General features: G+C 41.4%; 2 protein-coding genes across 2 annotated transcripts; both read left to right on the plus strand.

Moving 5' to 3' along the window:
• Positions 1-1,637: 1,637 nt before the first annotated feature.
• LOC143023324 (compound eye opsin BCRH2-like) lies at positions 1,638-4,129 on the plus strand. Its single transcript, XM_076181856.1, has 5 exons — positions 1,638-2,075; positions 2,234-2,442; positions 2,761-2,900; positions 3,188-3,501; positions 3,836-4,129. The coding sequence occupies exons 1-5, from the start codon at positions 1,818-1,820 to the stop codon at positions 4,061-4,063; spliced, it is 1,149 nt and encodes a 382-aa protein (XP_076037971.1). The 5' UTR covers positions 1,638-1,817; the 3' UTR covers positions 4,064-4,129.
• Positions 4,130-11,727: 7,598 nt separating this feature from the next.
• Positions 11,728-13,921, plus strand: LOC143023327 (compound eye opsin BCRH2-like). The gene is made up of 5 exons (XM_076181860.1): positions 11,728-11,985; positions 12,144-12,352; positions 12,690-12,829; positions 13,049-13,362; positions 13,694-13,921. Exons 1-5 carry the CDS (start codon positions 11,728-11,730, stop codon positions 13,919-13,921), a joined length of 1,149 nt encoding a protein of 382 aa, XP_076037975.1.
• Positions 13,922-17,200: the final 3,279 nt, after the last annotated feature.

The following is a 17,200-nucleotide window of genomic DNA, read 5'->3' on the forward strand; positions in this document are numbered from 1 at the left end:
CACTCACTCACTCTCTTTCTCTCTCGTTCGTTCGCTCTCTCAATCTCTCATCCTCTCACTCATCCATTCCCCCTCTTCTTCACAACTCCCATTATTTCTCAGAACCTCTGAGTCCTGACCTTTCTTAATTACCAAAATCTTTATTCTTTCCCTTCCTCCCTCCCTATTTCTCTTCTTCCTCTCCCCCTCCCACTCCCTCTCTCTATCCTACTCTTCTTCCCCATCCCCCTCAATCTCTGTCCCCTCCCTCTACCTACCCCTCTACCCCTCCCCTTTCCTATCCCCTACATATCCCCTATGCCCTCCCTCTCCCTACCCCATACCCCTCCCCTTTCCTTTCCCTATCCACTTTTCACTCTTTTCATGATCTTAGAACTATTAGCGAATAGTCTATAGGCATCTAAACCTTTCGACGTATTAAAATATGACAAGAACATTACTGGAGCTAATATTAATCCCTGTTATACCCTATTTGTCCCTTCTCTCCAAATGAATATATCATCCTGCACCCCAGTTGTTATACGCATGTCCTTCAGAAAATCCCACATCCATTCTAATATACCCCCACTAACTCCTCCAACATCTTCAAATTTCCACATTAATCTATTGTGTGGTACCTATTCGAAAGCTTTCTCCAAGTGAAGATATACACAATATATCCAACCCTCTCCTTCATGTAGCACATCGACTGCTTTCGAATAGAAACTTGTTCGTGACTCAGGACTTTTCCTCAGGCTTTTGAATCTGAAATTATTGTCTACCAGGTTCCTTCTCCACCAATTATTTCACCCACCAATCTTTTCACAAGTTTTAACATATTTTAGTTATTGTGCTAGTTAAGCATAATTGTCTATAGATAAGATGTTTCTCTACTTTCTCCCTTGTAGATTGGTACCACGTTTGCCATTTTCTAATCCCGTGGTCACATACCTTCTTCCAATGAACACATAATTAGATGGAGGATTTTGTCGACCAATTGCACTCAATACTCTTTTGATTTCCATTTAGAGGTCAAATCTATTGCTGGGTCTTTCTTAGTCATAAGTGTTTTTGATCATTATTCACTTTATTTTCTTCCCATCTTACATTGTTTAATATATCTCTGATTATTTTCTTCTCTCGTTCCAATTCTTCTTCCTTGTTGATTACCGGTTGGAAGATTTTATCTGTCAATTTAGTCTCTTTTTTCTTCATATACTACCCATCAACTTTCCTTTGAAATATTCCTTTTCTGGTTCAACCTACCATTTACAAATTAATAGAACAACATGGGTTCATCTTTACATTTCACTGTGCTTGTTTTGGTGTGTGCGGACGTTCGCGTACGCGCGTGTTAACAAATATCAACGTGACAAGATATCTATATGTACATTTTCATATTAGAAAAGAAGTAATATATTCTTTATTGTCACATAAAGTAAAGCCATACTGATGAAGAATTACGTCATCGTAAGACATATGACGTCACGAACACGGTAAAGTAGAGTGGAGATTAGTTGTATAAGATGATGAGCGCTCAGTCAACGAGGTACGCCCTAAACGTCTTGGGGAAGGTAATCTCGTTAGCCCAGAGCTCTTTCCCTATATAATCACAAGTCTCCTCCTGGAACTCCAGACACCGAACGACACAAGCATTTGGTACACCGATAGATCAAAGAACGGCTGAATTGAAATCTACATCGGATAACAAAAAGAAACAAGACTTGTGTCATAGAACAGAACACTCTCGAAAGTCGTTTTGCATCAACCAACGCAGAAACATCGGGAAGTTTATCATCTTGACCTCAACTTCTGGAACCAACGTCCTCACCCTCACAATGTTCCCCTCAGCCTTCAACGGAACAGGACCTCGAGCTCTGGCTCGAACCCAAGAATTCAGCTTCGGCTATCCTGACGGAGTCGTTATCAGTGACCTTGTTCCCGACCACATGAAAGAGTATGTCCATCCTCACTGGATGAAGTTCCCTCCCGTCAATCCAATGACTCATTACGTCTTGGGCGTCGTCTATTTTTTCCTTGGAATGGCGGCTATTTGCGGAAACGGAATTGTTCTCTACGTTTTCCTCAAAACTAAGGTCAGCTGTTGTGTTATCGCACCAAAGACACGAGATATGCTATGTATATATCCACCCATGAATGTTATTTGAATTTTCACGTTTTATCACTGTTTGGGTTATGGCAAGTACAAAGCCCATTTCCCGATTTACTTTAAACTACCTTATCTTCCCCCCAGAATCTTCGGACGCCCGCTAACATGCTAGTCGTTAACCTGTCCTTCAGTGACCTCTGCATGCTGCTCTCACAGTTCCCTTGGTTCACTTGGAACTGCTTCATGGGAGGAGTTTGGTACTTTAGTCCATTCATGTGCGAGCTCTATGCTTGCCTGGGCGCTATCACAGGACTGTGTAGCCTCTGGAGTCTTGTCTTCATTTCCTATGACAGGTGAGAGTCTGGAAAGACGTACAGACTTTGAAAGATTTTTTTTTTCATTAATGTGGTCAGTGCGTTCGTTACGTTATCTACTCTTTTTCTTATTGATTGTTTTGGTGATCCCTTCCATGTTTAAAACGTTGTAGAGAATTTCTTTTATATGAGAAATTTAACCTCTCTTTACTATAAATATCTGTCCATCCTATACCTTCTTCAGTTTTTTTTCTCAAAAAACAATGATTTGTACTCTCGAATAAACACAAACACACACAGACACGCACACACATCCCGTCTATATTTTATTAATTTCTTCTATTTTCTTGGCACCAGGTACAATGTTATTGTGCGTGGTATGACAGGTACAAAGTTGACGGGTGGCATGGCATTTGGCATGATGATGTTCTGCTGGGGCTATGCCATCCTCATGTCCATCTTCCCCTTCATTGGGTGGGGAAAGTACATCCCAGAAGGTAAATATATTGCCATGAATCTCGTTTCTTTATTATAAGTACGACTGAACAATTACAGCGGGTTCGTTTTCTTTTCTTTTTTTTTCATTCAGAAGAACATGTCATAGATCACGTCACTTGACATGGAAGTCTCGGTGACGTCAGAAAAGTTAAATAGCCTCATGGATATATGTGAAATGACGAAGTCTTTTGGTTCAGACTCTTTAGTCGAAAGACTGAGCATCACCTGAACGAAATAGTTGGATAGGTTGAAGATGGACTGAATTTGATCTCCTCTCGCCCTACAGGAATCCTGGACTCTTGTTCCTTCGACTACCTCACACGTGACTGGAACGTCCGTTCTCACGGTCTGTGCCTCTTCATCGGGTGTTACTGCATCCCGCTCTTGTGCATCGCCTTCTTCTACGTGTCCATCATCAAGGCCATCTGCGCCCACGAAGCCGCCATGCGCGCACAGGCCAAGAAGATGAACGTTTCCAACCTTAGATCCAGTGGCGAGAGCGATGGCGATTCAGCCGAAATCCGGATTGCCAAGGTGGCTGTAACCAACGTCTCCCTCTGGTTGATCTGTTGGACGCCCTACGCAGCCATTGTTGTCCAGGTGAGGAACGGGAATCCTGCATCTCCTGTTGCATTGTAGACCTCTACCAGAAACTATACTTTCTCAATTCACTAAGGCTTGAGGTCCCCCGGAGAAATGCTATGATACTCTGAAGACACTTGTCTATTATATATCGTGTTGCCTTAGTCGTTTCTTTGTTTTCTGTGGTATGACTAGTGACCAGGTAACCAGAAAATCACTAGTTAGTAGTTAAGTTGTTTCTTTTACATAACCAATCTACCTTATCTTTACTTTCTGAGGCACTTACTTTGAACCGCCAAGGAAACCATCGCAACTAATTTCTGATCTATTTTTATTTGTTTTTAATCTACAGGGAATGTTCTTCGATCAAGCATCAATCACCCCGTTGGTGTCGATGCTCCCAGCCCTGCTGGCAAAGTCCGCGTCTTGCTACAATCCAATGATCTATGCTATCAGTCACCCCCGCTACCGGCTGGCGCTGCAGAAGGAGCTTCCGTGGCTCTGCATCCATGAGGAGGCGCCCTCCAGCAAAGCCTCGAACGACAGCCAGTCGACAGTTACAAAGGACGAGAAGGAATAATCTGAACGTCATCCATACACTACTCGCTCATGACCATGTGATACGAACCTATCTATTCAGACATTCGCTCCATGTAATCTTAGGTACCTTATGCATGAATAATACATCAAAATAAATGAGGGTTTAATTTCTTATTGTGTCTAGTATTATTTCGTACCCGCATTGAAATATTTATTAGAGACTTTTCTTTTTGCAATCGTGGCTTGCTTTTTACTAAAGATGGGTTCTGTGTACGCCGAAAGGGGTCAGGATGGTCGACGCAATCACCTTCCTTACGCACATCCCCAAGGGGCTGGCACTTGATCTCCGGACTGGTCCCTAGACAGTACTCGGCCTTACAATGATTTAATTGTTTTCTATACATACATAAATGCATGTATATACATATATATACATATATACATACATGCATATACATAATGCATACATAAATATATACGTACATGTATACATACATATTTACACATACACATATACAAATACACATACATAAACATATACATACGTACACGCACATATATGTATATATACATAAATGCAGATACACATACACATATACATACATACAAACATATACATACACATTACATACATATACATATACATGCACATATATGTAGAAGGGGTTTGCTATACATAGGGATAATGCGGGTGATGTAAAGTCTCGGTAGACTTTGGCGACTTATTGGCAGGTACTTGCTATTTACAGCTTCGGGGAATGTCTCCCATGGGTAAGGGAGAGAGTTCTCCCCAGTCTCCTCTCCTAGGTTCCTGACCTAGGCTATCTTCCTATGGCGGGCGCAGCTGCCGTTAATAAAATGAAAAAGAGCCTAGGTAAGCACGTTTGGGATAGTTGCATCCTGGGGAACGTGCTTGTGATAAAACATACATTATACGGGTGTTACTTGCATAGTAATGGATTTGGTAGTATCATTTGTGGTTGTGGTTAGTTTTGGCGTATATGTTGAAGGCACGATAATGTAGTTGGTGTATGTATAAGAAAGGGGTCACTGGATCTCCCTGGTGACATTGGGTACTTCCTTGTTGGGTGACGACGCGATGGCGTCATGTTGTTGTGATGGATTAGTATTCCTTGAGTCATGTGTTTTGTGATTGAGGAAATGCAAGGTCAGTGAGGTTGAAGGTCTTGGTAAGGACGAATACCATCTCACATGTGTGTGGATTACCTGTACGGCGTGTGATATGGTTAGTAATGATTATATTTTTTATTTATATATTTATTGATTATTATAATTTTTTTCGCATCTGCACTAATTATGGTCCTAAAGGTCTCCTGCCGGCATGTTCCGCCTTTTTAATCCTTTGTAATGTTTACACATAGACATGCATGCATACAGACCTACATATACAGATATATAATGCATATATACACGCATGAATAAGCACATGTATACATGCACCATCAATGTAATGAAGATATAAAGTATATATGACTATACAGCCATTAGTACATACGCATTAATAAATTAATTTATACCAATTATATATATATATATATATATATATATATATATATATATATATATATATATATATATATATATATATATGTAAGCGGAATAGGAAACACAGGAGTCTTAGTCTTGAGTTTATTCCTGACTAGTTTCGCAGGTATGCTTTTTCAAAGGAATATGTGTACAAACGATGATAATAATAATAGTATTGAAAATAAAATAGTAACAAATAGCATTAAAAGAATAAATCATGATAAAAAGTTGGGGCAAGGTAGCATGGAGGAACTTCAGAGTGAAAGGAAGAAAGCTGGAGAGGGTAGGCCGAAGTGGGAAAAAGGTATCTACTTAGGGTCGGGGGGTCTGGGAAGCCATTCTTGGAGGCCAACCACAAAAACACAAACAAGAGAACTGGTGACTTGAAATGGACAAAATCTACCGCGACACTTGCCCTCCAAGAATGGCTTCCCAGACCCTAAGTAGATACCTTTTTCCCACTTCGGCCTACCCTCTCCAGCTTTCTTCCTTTCACTCTGAAGTTCCTCCATGCTACCTTGCCCCAACTTTTTATCATGATTTATTCTTTTAATGCTATTTGTTACTATTTATTTTCAATACTATTATTATTATCATTGTTATTATAACTATTATTTATTTATTATTTCTATCATTATATATATTTATAATTTTATCATTATTTTTATTTTTATTATTACCATCATTATTATTATTACTTTCATTATCTTTATTATTATTATTGTTATTATTATTGTTACTATTTAATTTTTCGTTTTTAATCATTGTTTTCATATTATTGTCATAATTACTATTAATAATTTTTATTTCTTGGTTATTAGTATTATCATGTTTATTTTTATTATTGTTACTCTTATTTTATTTTATTGTTATTATTTCCTGTATTGCTACTATCATTTTTGTTATTATTGTTAATATTATTATTTAAATATTTATCTTCATCGTTATCATTACTATTGTTACATTTTCTATCAATAATTTCTTTGGTATTAGTGTTATCATATTTAATTGTAAAAATGTCTTCATTGTTACGTGAGCCACAATGTGATGTTCACATTCGCCACCAACTATGGTAACTCGGAGAGGTGGTGAGGTCCACCCCATGTATATAATGCCCACAGCCCGTTTGTACACATATTCCTTTGAAAAAGCATACCTGCGAAACTAGTCAGGAATAAACTCAAGACTAAGACTCCTGTGTTTCCTATTCCGCTTACATCAACCTGTCAGAATGTCTCAACATATATATATATATTGATAGGAGGCCATGTTGTATACATGATTTCAAGAAGTCTACAGCGACAATGGCGTTGTTGAGCTTATATTGAAGCTTTAATTTGTCTCGTGCAACATGTTTCTGTGCTGGTTCCAAATAGCTGAGAAGGTGTCCAAAAGACATTTGGTGCGGTTTTCTCTTTTTTATTTTCTCCAATACGTATTTCGACCTTACTCGGTCATCCTCAGGGAGTTACAATGTTTTGGTGATTACGAGGGTTCATATACAGGCCGTACATTGGCCGAACACTGGGAGAGGTCATTGCCTATAGCCGTTGGAAAGATGAAAACCATACTAGACGACACCAACAAGTTCAAAATCATCACAACTAACCCCACCCTTGATCTGAGAAAGAAACTCAACAAGATCATCAGAAAAAAAAATAACACAACAGCAGGCACCACCAAACTTCCCCCAGTCGAAGGAGACCACAAACTTGGGTATGCCTTTGGGAATGTTAAAACACACAAACCTGGAAACCCCTTCCGCCCTATCATCAGCCAAACACCTACAGTTACCTACAAACTTGCCAAACGCCTCAACTCCCTAATAACCCCATACATCCCAACCTCCTACAACCTAAAATCTTCACAGGAATTCCTCACCATCGTTGAATCCTCTCAACCAGTAGGGGTCATAGCTTCATTAGATGTCGAGAATCTGTTCACAAATGTGCCAGTAAGAGAGACTATCGACCTCATCTGCCAGAGTATTCACCACAAGCCCAACTCAACACCCCTCGCCATCCCTGAAGCAATACTCCGAGAACTCCTTGAAATCTGCACGATGGAAGCCCCCTTCTACGGTCCAGATGGGAAGATGCGTGTACAGGTTGACGGCGTGGCAATGGGATCCCCCCTTGGGCCTCTCTTCGCCAACTTCTATATGGGATCCATCGAAGAGAAAATCTTTAACGACCATCCTGACATGAAGCCCTCCATATACGTCCGGTATGTCGACGACATCTTTATTAGCGCAAATGATCCCCAATCAGTAACTCAACTCTCACACATGTTCAAAAAACATTCAACCCTCAATTACACCTATGAACACCAACGCAACGATGGCACTCTCCCCTTCTTAGATATACTAGTAGGCACAGCTGTAGATCGATTCACAACTGAAGTCTACGTCAAAGACACTAACCTCGGTTTCTGTCTTAACGGCAGTAGCGAATGCCCAGAACCCTACAAACAAAGTGTCATCCGATCACTAGTGAACAGAGCCTTCTCCCACAGCAGTACATGGAAAACTACGAATAACGAACTACAATGTATAACAACACTACTCGTCAACAACGGCTATCCACAGCACTCCATCGAATCCATCATCAAAAACAAGATGAACTCCTTTATCGCCCAACCAACACCTACAAACACCAATATACCAGCACTAGATCTGTACTACAAAGGACATATGAACACCGGCTACAAAGAAGACGAAAGAACACTTCGAAATATTATCACACGTAACATTCGACCCATCAACCCAGACACTAGGATACGCCTAATCATATACTACAAAACCTCTAGAACACACACCCTGGTAATGAAGAACAACAGCCAGCCCCCCAACCCTCCCCTACAAGAAGTCAACGTCGTGTATATGTTCGATTGCCCTGTCGGTGATTGTCAGCACCGCACCTCCTCATACATTGGCATGACTTCCATGACCCTTTCCAAAAGACTCACATACCACCTCCAGAATGGCGCCATCAAAACACACATGATAAAAGAGCACAAAACCACCATCACCAGACAAACACTAAACGAAAACACTAAAATAATTTACAAAGCTCACGACCCCCTTCGCCTTAAGATGGCCGAAGCAGTGAACATTTACATCGAAAAACCTTCCATTAACATGCAACTCATGCCCACAACCACACTCCCAAGCAGTAGACGCACATAACATAAACAATTACACCCATTTCCACAATCCACAAGAAAGTTGCTACTTCCACGTACGCAACGCTACGGATCACGGATCTAGGTAATGACCTCTCATAGTGTTCGGCCAATGTACGGCATGTATATAAACCCTTGTAATCACCAAAACATTGTAACTCCCTCTCTGAGGATGACCGAGTAAGGTCGAAATACGTATTGGAGAAAATAAAAAAAGAGAAAACTGCACCAAATGTCTTATGGACACCTTAGCTATTTGGAACCAGCACAGAAACTTGTTGCACGAGACAAATTAAAGCTTCAATATAAGCTCAACAACGCCATTGTTGCTGTAGACTTCTTGAAATCATGTACACACACACACACACACACACACACACACACACATATATATATATATATATATATATATATATATATATATATATGTACACACACACACGCGCGCACACATTCTTATTGGAATGGGAAATGGATCCAGAGTGACTAGTTTTGGCTTTGCTTAGGGCTCTATTGAAAAACCAATCAGGATACACTATTCTTTTTAACTGATTCCTAATAGTTGCTATCTCCATTTCAATTAGGAATCAGTTAAAAAGAATAGGGTATCCTGATTGGTTTTTAAATAGAGCCCTAAGCAAAGCCAAAACTAATTACTATGGATCCACTTCCCATTCCAATAACAATTTCGTATGGGACAAAAAATGTATCAAATTGCCTTATAACAAGCGCCTGGCTTCGCCATGGGTGCTTGGCCTGCGGCGCTCCTCGCTTTGCTCGCGGGGGCGCGACTTTAGTGGCGTGTCCTTCGCAAAGTACGCCTATAAGCTCTACGGCAGGCTGGCTCTGTACACCCTTCTCTGGTTCCTTTACGTGACGTCGTCTGCGTTCTTCCCTACCATCGTTCAACAACTTTTTATTTTCCTCGGTTAACATATCAATCACTGACACATCCTTAAAGTGGCTTTTATCCTTTTTCTCGATGCCGCGATTTTCGCTTTCTCTTCTCTTTTCTGTTCACGTAACTTTTTTGCCTCTTCCTTTTTCTGTTGACGTAATAGTTTCTCGCGTAGTTTCTCTTCTTCAAGCCTTTTTTCCTCTTCTGGCCTATGCTTCGCCTGTTCCTCTATCTGTTTCTTCCGGTCCTCGGCTATCCGCATTTCGTCTTGTTTCTTCTTATTCTGCGGTTCTTCCCTTACTTTCTTTATCGCATACTTGTTCACTCGTTTGGAGCGTACAAACGCTTTATATGACATATCGAGATAGTGCATCTGATAGTTTCTGTGCTCAGATTTAGCACCATTCTTCACAAAATTTGAGTATCCGGCAAAGTAGTGTTTCATAAAATTGTCGGAAGCCACGTCCGTGATATCCCCGTCAAAAATCTCTAATTCGTCAAACATTTCATCACAATATTTAAAGTCTTTTAATTCCCGTAGAGTGCTGTTCAATTTAAGGACTTTTCGATGAAACTCTCTTACCGACTCTTTGGTCGTGAAAGATTTGACTTTAGCATATAGAGCGGGGAATGTTTGACTATGTTCGGTCCTTAGCTGGTAAAGGTACCGTCTGTTGGACTGCAGGACGGCTTTTGGATTTTTTTTTCTGATCTGTCACCCATTTCCAAAAGTGGCGTTGCCGCTTCTTCTTTATGGCCTCGGATTCCTCTGGCATTTCGCCGGTCAACCACTTGATGACAACGTGTGCGGCGTAATAAGTGCGAAATACCTTTACGTGAGTGTACTCTGAGATGGAGACACGGGTGTCCCCATTTAACCTTAGGGAGGGTTAGGCATTGAGAGACCGGATTGACATCTGACACGGTTTATTTTTAATTGTATATAGATAAGTCCTTAAATGATTGTTTCGCAATTTCTACCACAGAAAGACATAAACTTTAGTTTTAGTTCTCCCAATAACTTGTCAGACTCTTTAGTCGAAAGACTGAGCATCAGCTGAACGAAATAGCTGGATAGTTTAAGATGGACTGAATTTGATCTCCTCTCGCCCTACAGGAATCCTGGACTCTTGTTCCTTCGACTACCTCACACGTGACTGGAACATCCGTTTTCACGGTCTGTGCCTCTTCATCGGGTGTTACTGCATCCAGCTCTTGTGCATCCGCCAATTTTAATATCTCAAATGGAGAATGGTCACCGGACTGTATTACTACCTGGCCAGTCAATAATTTATTACCATCTTTGGTGAAGGCGGGTGATTTGCTACGCAAAGCATTAGACGCCACTTGTGCCCTGTCCATGTTCCTTCTTCTTTCTCTGTATATAAGACATTTCTTTTGCTCCACTACTCTGTATTCCACTGAAGAGGATCACAGTCCGTGATCGAAATATAGGGATATCATCTATTTCATTTCTTCTTATCCAACATAGTGGGTTCTTCTTGAAACTTACGAATGTGTTACCACATTACTTTGTAGCTATGACTGTATTTGTTTTTGTGTGTGCACACGCTCGCGTATGCGCGTGTTAACAAATATCAACGTGACAAGATATCTATATGCATATTCTTATATTAGAAAAGAAGTAATATATTCTTCATTGTCACATAAAGTAAAGCCACATTGATGAAGAATTACATCGTCGTAGGTCATATGACGTCACGACCATGGTAAAGTAGAGTGGAGATTAGTTGCATAAGATGATGAGCGCTCAGTTAACGAGGTACACCCTAAACATCTTGGGGAAGGTAATCTCGTTAGCCCAGAGCTCTTTCCCTATATAATCACAAGTCTCCTCCTGGAACTCCAGAAACCGAACGACACAAGCATTTGGTACACCGATAGATCAAAGAACAGCTGAATTGAAATCTACATCGGATAACAAAAAGAAACAAGAAGACTTGTGTCGAAGAACAGAACACTCTCGAAAGTCGTTTTGCATCAACCAACGCAGAAACATCGGGAAGTTTATCATCTTGACCTCAACTTCTGGAACCAACGTCCTCACCCTCACAATGTTCCCCTCAGCCTTCAACGGAACAGGACCTCGAGCTCTGGCTCGAACCCAAGAATTCAGCTTCGGCTATCCTGATGGAGTCGTTATCAGTGACCTCGTTCCCGACCACATGAAAGAGTATGTCCATCCTCACTGGATGAAGTTCCCTCCCGTCAATCCAATGGTTCATTACGTCTTGGGCGTCGTCTATTTTTTCCTTGGAATGGCGGCTATTTGCGGAAACGGAATTGTTCTCTACGTTTTCCTCAAAACTAAGGTCAGCTGTTATGTTATCGCACCAAACACATGAGATATGCTATGTATATATCCACCCATGAATGTTATTTGAATTTTCACGTTTTATCACTGTTTGGGTTATTGCAAGTACAAAGCCCATTTCCCGATTTACTTTAAACTACCTTATCTTCCCCCCAGAATCTTCGGACGCCCGCTAACATGCTAGTCGTTAACCTGTCCTTCAGTGACCTCTGCATGCTGCTCTCACAGTTCCCTTGGTTCACTTGGAACTGCTTCATGGGAGGAGTTTGGTACTTTAGTCCATTCATGTGCGAGCTCTATGCTTGCTTGGGCGCTATCACAGGACTGTGTAGCCTCTGGAGTCTTGTCTTCATTTCCTATGACAGGTGAGAGTCTGGAAAGACGTACAGACTTTGAAAAAAAAAAAATTCTTCATTAATGTGGTCAATGCGGTCGTTACGTTATCTACTCTTTTTCTTATTGATTGTTTTGGTGATCCCTTCCATGTTTAAAACGTTGTAGAGAATTTCTTTTATATGAGAAATTTAACCTCGATTATAGCTATCTGTCCATCCTATACCTTCTTCAGTTTTTTTTTTTTATCAAAAACAATGATTTGTACTCTCGAATAAACACAAACACACACAGACACGCACACACACACACATACACACACACATCCCGTCTATATTTTATTCATTTCTTCTGTTTTCTTGGCACCAGGTACAATGTTATTGTGCGTGGTATGACAGGTACAAAGTTGACGGGTGGCATGGCCTTTGGCATGATGATGTTCTGCTGGGGCTATGGCATCCTCATGTCCATCTTCCCCTTCATTGGGTGGGGAAAGTACATCCCAGAAGGTAAATATATTGCCATGAATCTCGTTTTCTTATTATAAGTAGGACTGAACAATTACAAGGGGGTTAGTTTTTTTTTTTCATTCAGAGGAACATGTCATAGATCACGTCACTTGACATGGAAGTCTCGGTGACGTGATCTATGACATCTATGACATCAGCTGAACGAAATAGTTGGATAGGTTATGGATGGACCGAATTTGATCTCCTCTCGCCCTACAGGAATCCTGGACTCTTGTTCCTTCGACTACCTCACACGTGACTGGAACATCCGTTCTCACGGTCTGTGCCTCTTCATCTGTTGTTTCTGCATCCCGCTCTTGTGCATCGCCTTCTTCTACGTGTCCATCATCAAGGCCATCTGCGCCCACGAAGCCGCCATGCGCGCACAGGCCAAGAAGATGAACGTTTCCAACCTCAGATCCAGTGGCGAGAGCGATGGCGATTCAGCCGAAGTCCGGATTGCCAAGGTGGCTGTAACCAACGTCTCCCTGTGGTTGATCTGTTGGACGCCCTACGCAGCCATTGTTGTCCAGGTGAGGAACGGGAGTGCTCCATCTCCTGTTGCATTGTAGACCTCCACCAGAAACTATACTTTCTCAATTCACTAAGGCTTGAGGTTCCCCTGAGAAATGCTGTGATATTCTGAAGACACTTGTCTATTATATATAGTGTTGCCTTAGTCGTTTCCTTATTTCCTTTGGTATTACTAGTAACTGTAAAGTAACCAGGAAATAACTCCATCTCAGTTATTTCTTTTATATAACCAACCTACCTTACATTTACTTTCTGAGGCACTTACTTCGAACCGCCAAGGAAACCATCGAAACTAATTTCTGATCAATTTTGTTTTGTTTTAACCTACAGGGAATGTTCTTTGATCAAGCATCGATCACTCCGTTGGTGTCGATGCTCCCAGCCCTGCTGGCAAAAACCGCGTCTTGTTACAACCCCATGATCTATGCTATCAGTCACCCCCGCTACCGGCTGGCGCTGCAGAAGGAGCTTCCGTGGCTCTGCATCCATGAGGAGGCGCCCTCCACCAAAGCCTCGAACGACAGCCAGTCGACAGTCACAAAGGACGAGAAGGAATAATCTGAACTTCATCCATCCACGACACGCTCATGACAATGTGATACGAACCTATCTATTCAGACATTCGCTCCATGTAATCTTAGGTACCTTATGCATGAAAAATACATAGAAATAAATGAAGGTTTAATTTCTTATTGGCAAGTATTATTTCGTACCCGCATTGAAATATTTATTAGATACTTTTCTTTTTGCAATCGTGACTTGATTTTTTCTAAAGATGGGTTCTGTGTACGCCGTAAGGGTTCAGGGTGGTCGACGCAATCACCTTCCTTACGCACATCCCCAAGGGGCTGGCACTTGATCTGCGGACTGGTCCCTAGACAGTACTCGGCCATACAATGATTCAATTGGCTCCTGTACATACATCCATGCATATACATACATATATAAATATATGCATATACATAATACATACAAACATAAGTACATACATTTATACGTAAATGTATACATACATATTTACACATACACACGTACAAATACATACATACATACATGCAGATAAACATACACATACATACATAGATATCCATATACACATACACAATATATACATATACATATTTTCATATACATATAAGCATACGTATGGATATATATAATACGTACATATACATACATGCATACAAACATACATATACAGATACATACATAATACCTATATAGTATATACATGGATATGTACACACATGTATGCATACACCATCAATGTACATAATGATATACATGATTATACTCGCGGGGTGCTACGCCCCACCTTCAAACAAAGGCTATAAAATAAACAACTGTAAATATTCACCTCCTTTATTTTCGTCATTTTCGTTTTTTAGAAGAGTATTTTGATGGGGTCCCGTAGATCCGCTCGAGTCCTCAAGATCCGCTCGAGTCCCAAAGATCCGCTCGAGTCCTCAAGATCCGCTCGAGTCCCAAAGATCCGCTCGAGTCCTCTAGATCCGCTCGAGTCCCAAAGATCCGCTCGAGCCCTCTAGATCCGCTCGAGTCCCAAAGATCCGCTCGAGTCCTCTAGATCCGCTTGAGTCCTAAAGATCCGCTCGAGTCCCGCGACCGCGTTTATGCGATTTATACCCTTACAGGGATGGCCCGTGTCACAGGGTCCATCATTGTAACCTTTTTGCCGGATCCCCGTTCAACTCGGTTAGGGACGTCGTGACATTGAAACATTTTGGAGAATTTTATTTTTCGTCCCGCTCTCAGCCAATCAGCCGTCTCCGTTGCGGTGACGTCACCGCTCTCGGCCAATCAGTTGTCTCCGTTGCCGTGACGTCATCACTCTCTCAGCCAATCAGCTAGTTGAAACTCACCCAGGAATTTGCAAAGAATATTTTTAGGACAAAGTGTCACCGAAATACCACCTGTCCCCGACGTCCACAGCGATTTTTAGAAGAATATTTTTATTGAGACTTAGATATATATATATATATATATATATATATATATATATATATATATATATATATATATATATATATATATTCTGATTGAGGTGAAATGCGTTAATAGCTTTTGCTATTTTAAAATTCAAGTTCTTGATTTTGAAGAATAACTTTTTGTTGTCATAGAGTAATATCATGGATAAGGAGGAGTAGTAGTAGGCGCTGCTGAATGCCAATGGTTATAACAAGACAATGTAACAGTACAAAAAATATTGACATGAAGACCGATTTTTTTTTCGCCTCTCACAGAAGCTTCTTCAGGGTGAAAGGCAATATAACTTGGATGGCTGTCTAGAAAGTTTGTTGTCAATGAAGATCGGGCGAAGGATAATGTTTGAAGGCTGACTGTCGCTCCTTAAAAAGCGGGGTCATTTAGGGATGTGGGAGAGGTCGTCGTAAATGATCGGGCGGAGGTCACTGGAGGAAGTAGGAGAGGTCGAAGGAAATCTGGGTGAGGTCACTGGAGGGAGCAGGAGAGGTCAAATGAACTCTGTGGGTGAGGTCCCTAGGGGAAGGCGAGGATAAAGGAACTAAGCTCTAGATCAGTAATTCTCAACACGTTTCCTCGTGTATCCCACATTTATGTACTTCTGTTCCCTAGCCTACTCTAGACCACTTCATCACTAAATTCAATCGTTGTGCATCCACTAACTATAATTACTTTCCGACTTATGGCCTCCTTTGTGAAGCTCTGTGGACCCCCAAGGTGGTCACGGACCCGAGGTTAAGGACCAATGCTCTAGATCGACTTCTGGTTCTAGGTCCTGTGGTCTGGGGGTTGTGTTGCTGAGGGCCATGACAAGCGTTACGTTCTAGTGTGGGTTCTGAAGCATCTCGTTCTTGAAGGCGTTGTCGGGCATGGTGTTCCTGGGGTCGGGCTGAAGGGAGGATGAAATCTGCAGCTTGTTGTACATTGATGGAGGGCCACTGAGATGTAATAACTACAGCTTCAACAATGTACAGTCTTTTAAAATTTCTTTGTGGAATATAATAGCGTTGTGTACTAATGTGCTCAGTGGTGGCTTCATATCGTGCTGGAAGATAAAGACTTAGTTTCGGTGGTATTGGTGACGTCTTCTTAGTGTGATGGAGGTTCTGCCAATATAGGAAAAAGAGCCGTCACAGCAGTCTTTCCTCATGTGAACTTATAAACTAAACTGATAGAGGCTTCCTTAGAGATCTGTAGTGTTGTGTTGTTGTTCATAATTAGGGACGTGGTCATGTTTGGCTTGCAGAAAACTCTTACGTTAATTGCAGTTTCTGCGTTAGTGGGGAAGACCACCTCTTTTCATTTTCATGATGCCTTTAATGACATCACACTCTTCCTTGTAATGGCTGCGGAGGTGATTTTGGTGGTATAGGGCGATTTCATTGTTGACCTGGTTTGGATCGTGGGCTGGTGTGGCAAGTTGACCAACTTTCTACTTGATAACACTTTCAATCATCTGTTGGTCAGGAGTTGTCCGATACGTTTGAGTTCCCTGCGGGTCTACATCGGGCTACTACAATGGGTCAGAGCTCTGTTGACGTATGCTCCATCTACTGATTTTTTATAAGCTGCAGGGCATTCACCACGAGGATTTAGGCAACGGCCTACATTGGTATCTTTGGTGTAGACTGTGGTGTTGAAACCCTTTAACCTCTTTGCTGATATCTAGGTCGAGGAAAGGAAGATGTCCCCCCACACTTCACTCGTGTGTGAAAACCAAACAGGAGTTGTCAAGAGAGGTAGAAATCAGGCTGGTGACGTCTTTGTTTGAAATGATAGTGATAAAGATGTCGTCCGTGTACCTGGCATAAATTCCTGGGGGAGGACGATGGTGGA

The sequence above is a fragment of the Oratosquilla oratoria genome, unplaced genomic scaffold (assembly GCF_046742065.1).
Source record: "Oratosquilla oratoria isolate Oo_2021 unplaced genomic scaffold, ASM4674206v1 SCAFFOLD45, whole genome shotgun sequence".
Taxonomy (NCBI): domain Eukaryota; kingdom Metazoa; phylum Arthropoda; class Malacostraca; order Stomatopoda; family Squillidae; genus Oratosquilla; species Oratosquilla oratoria.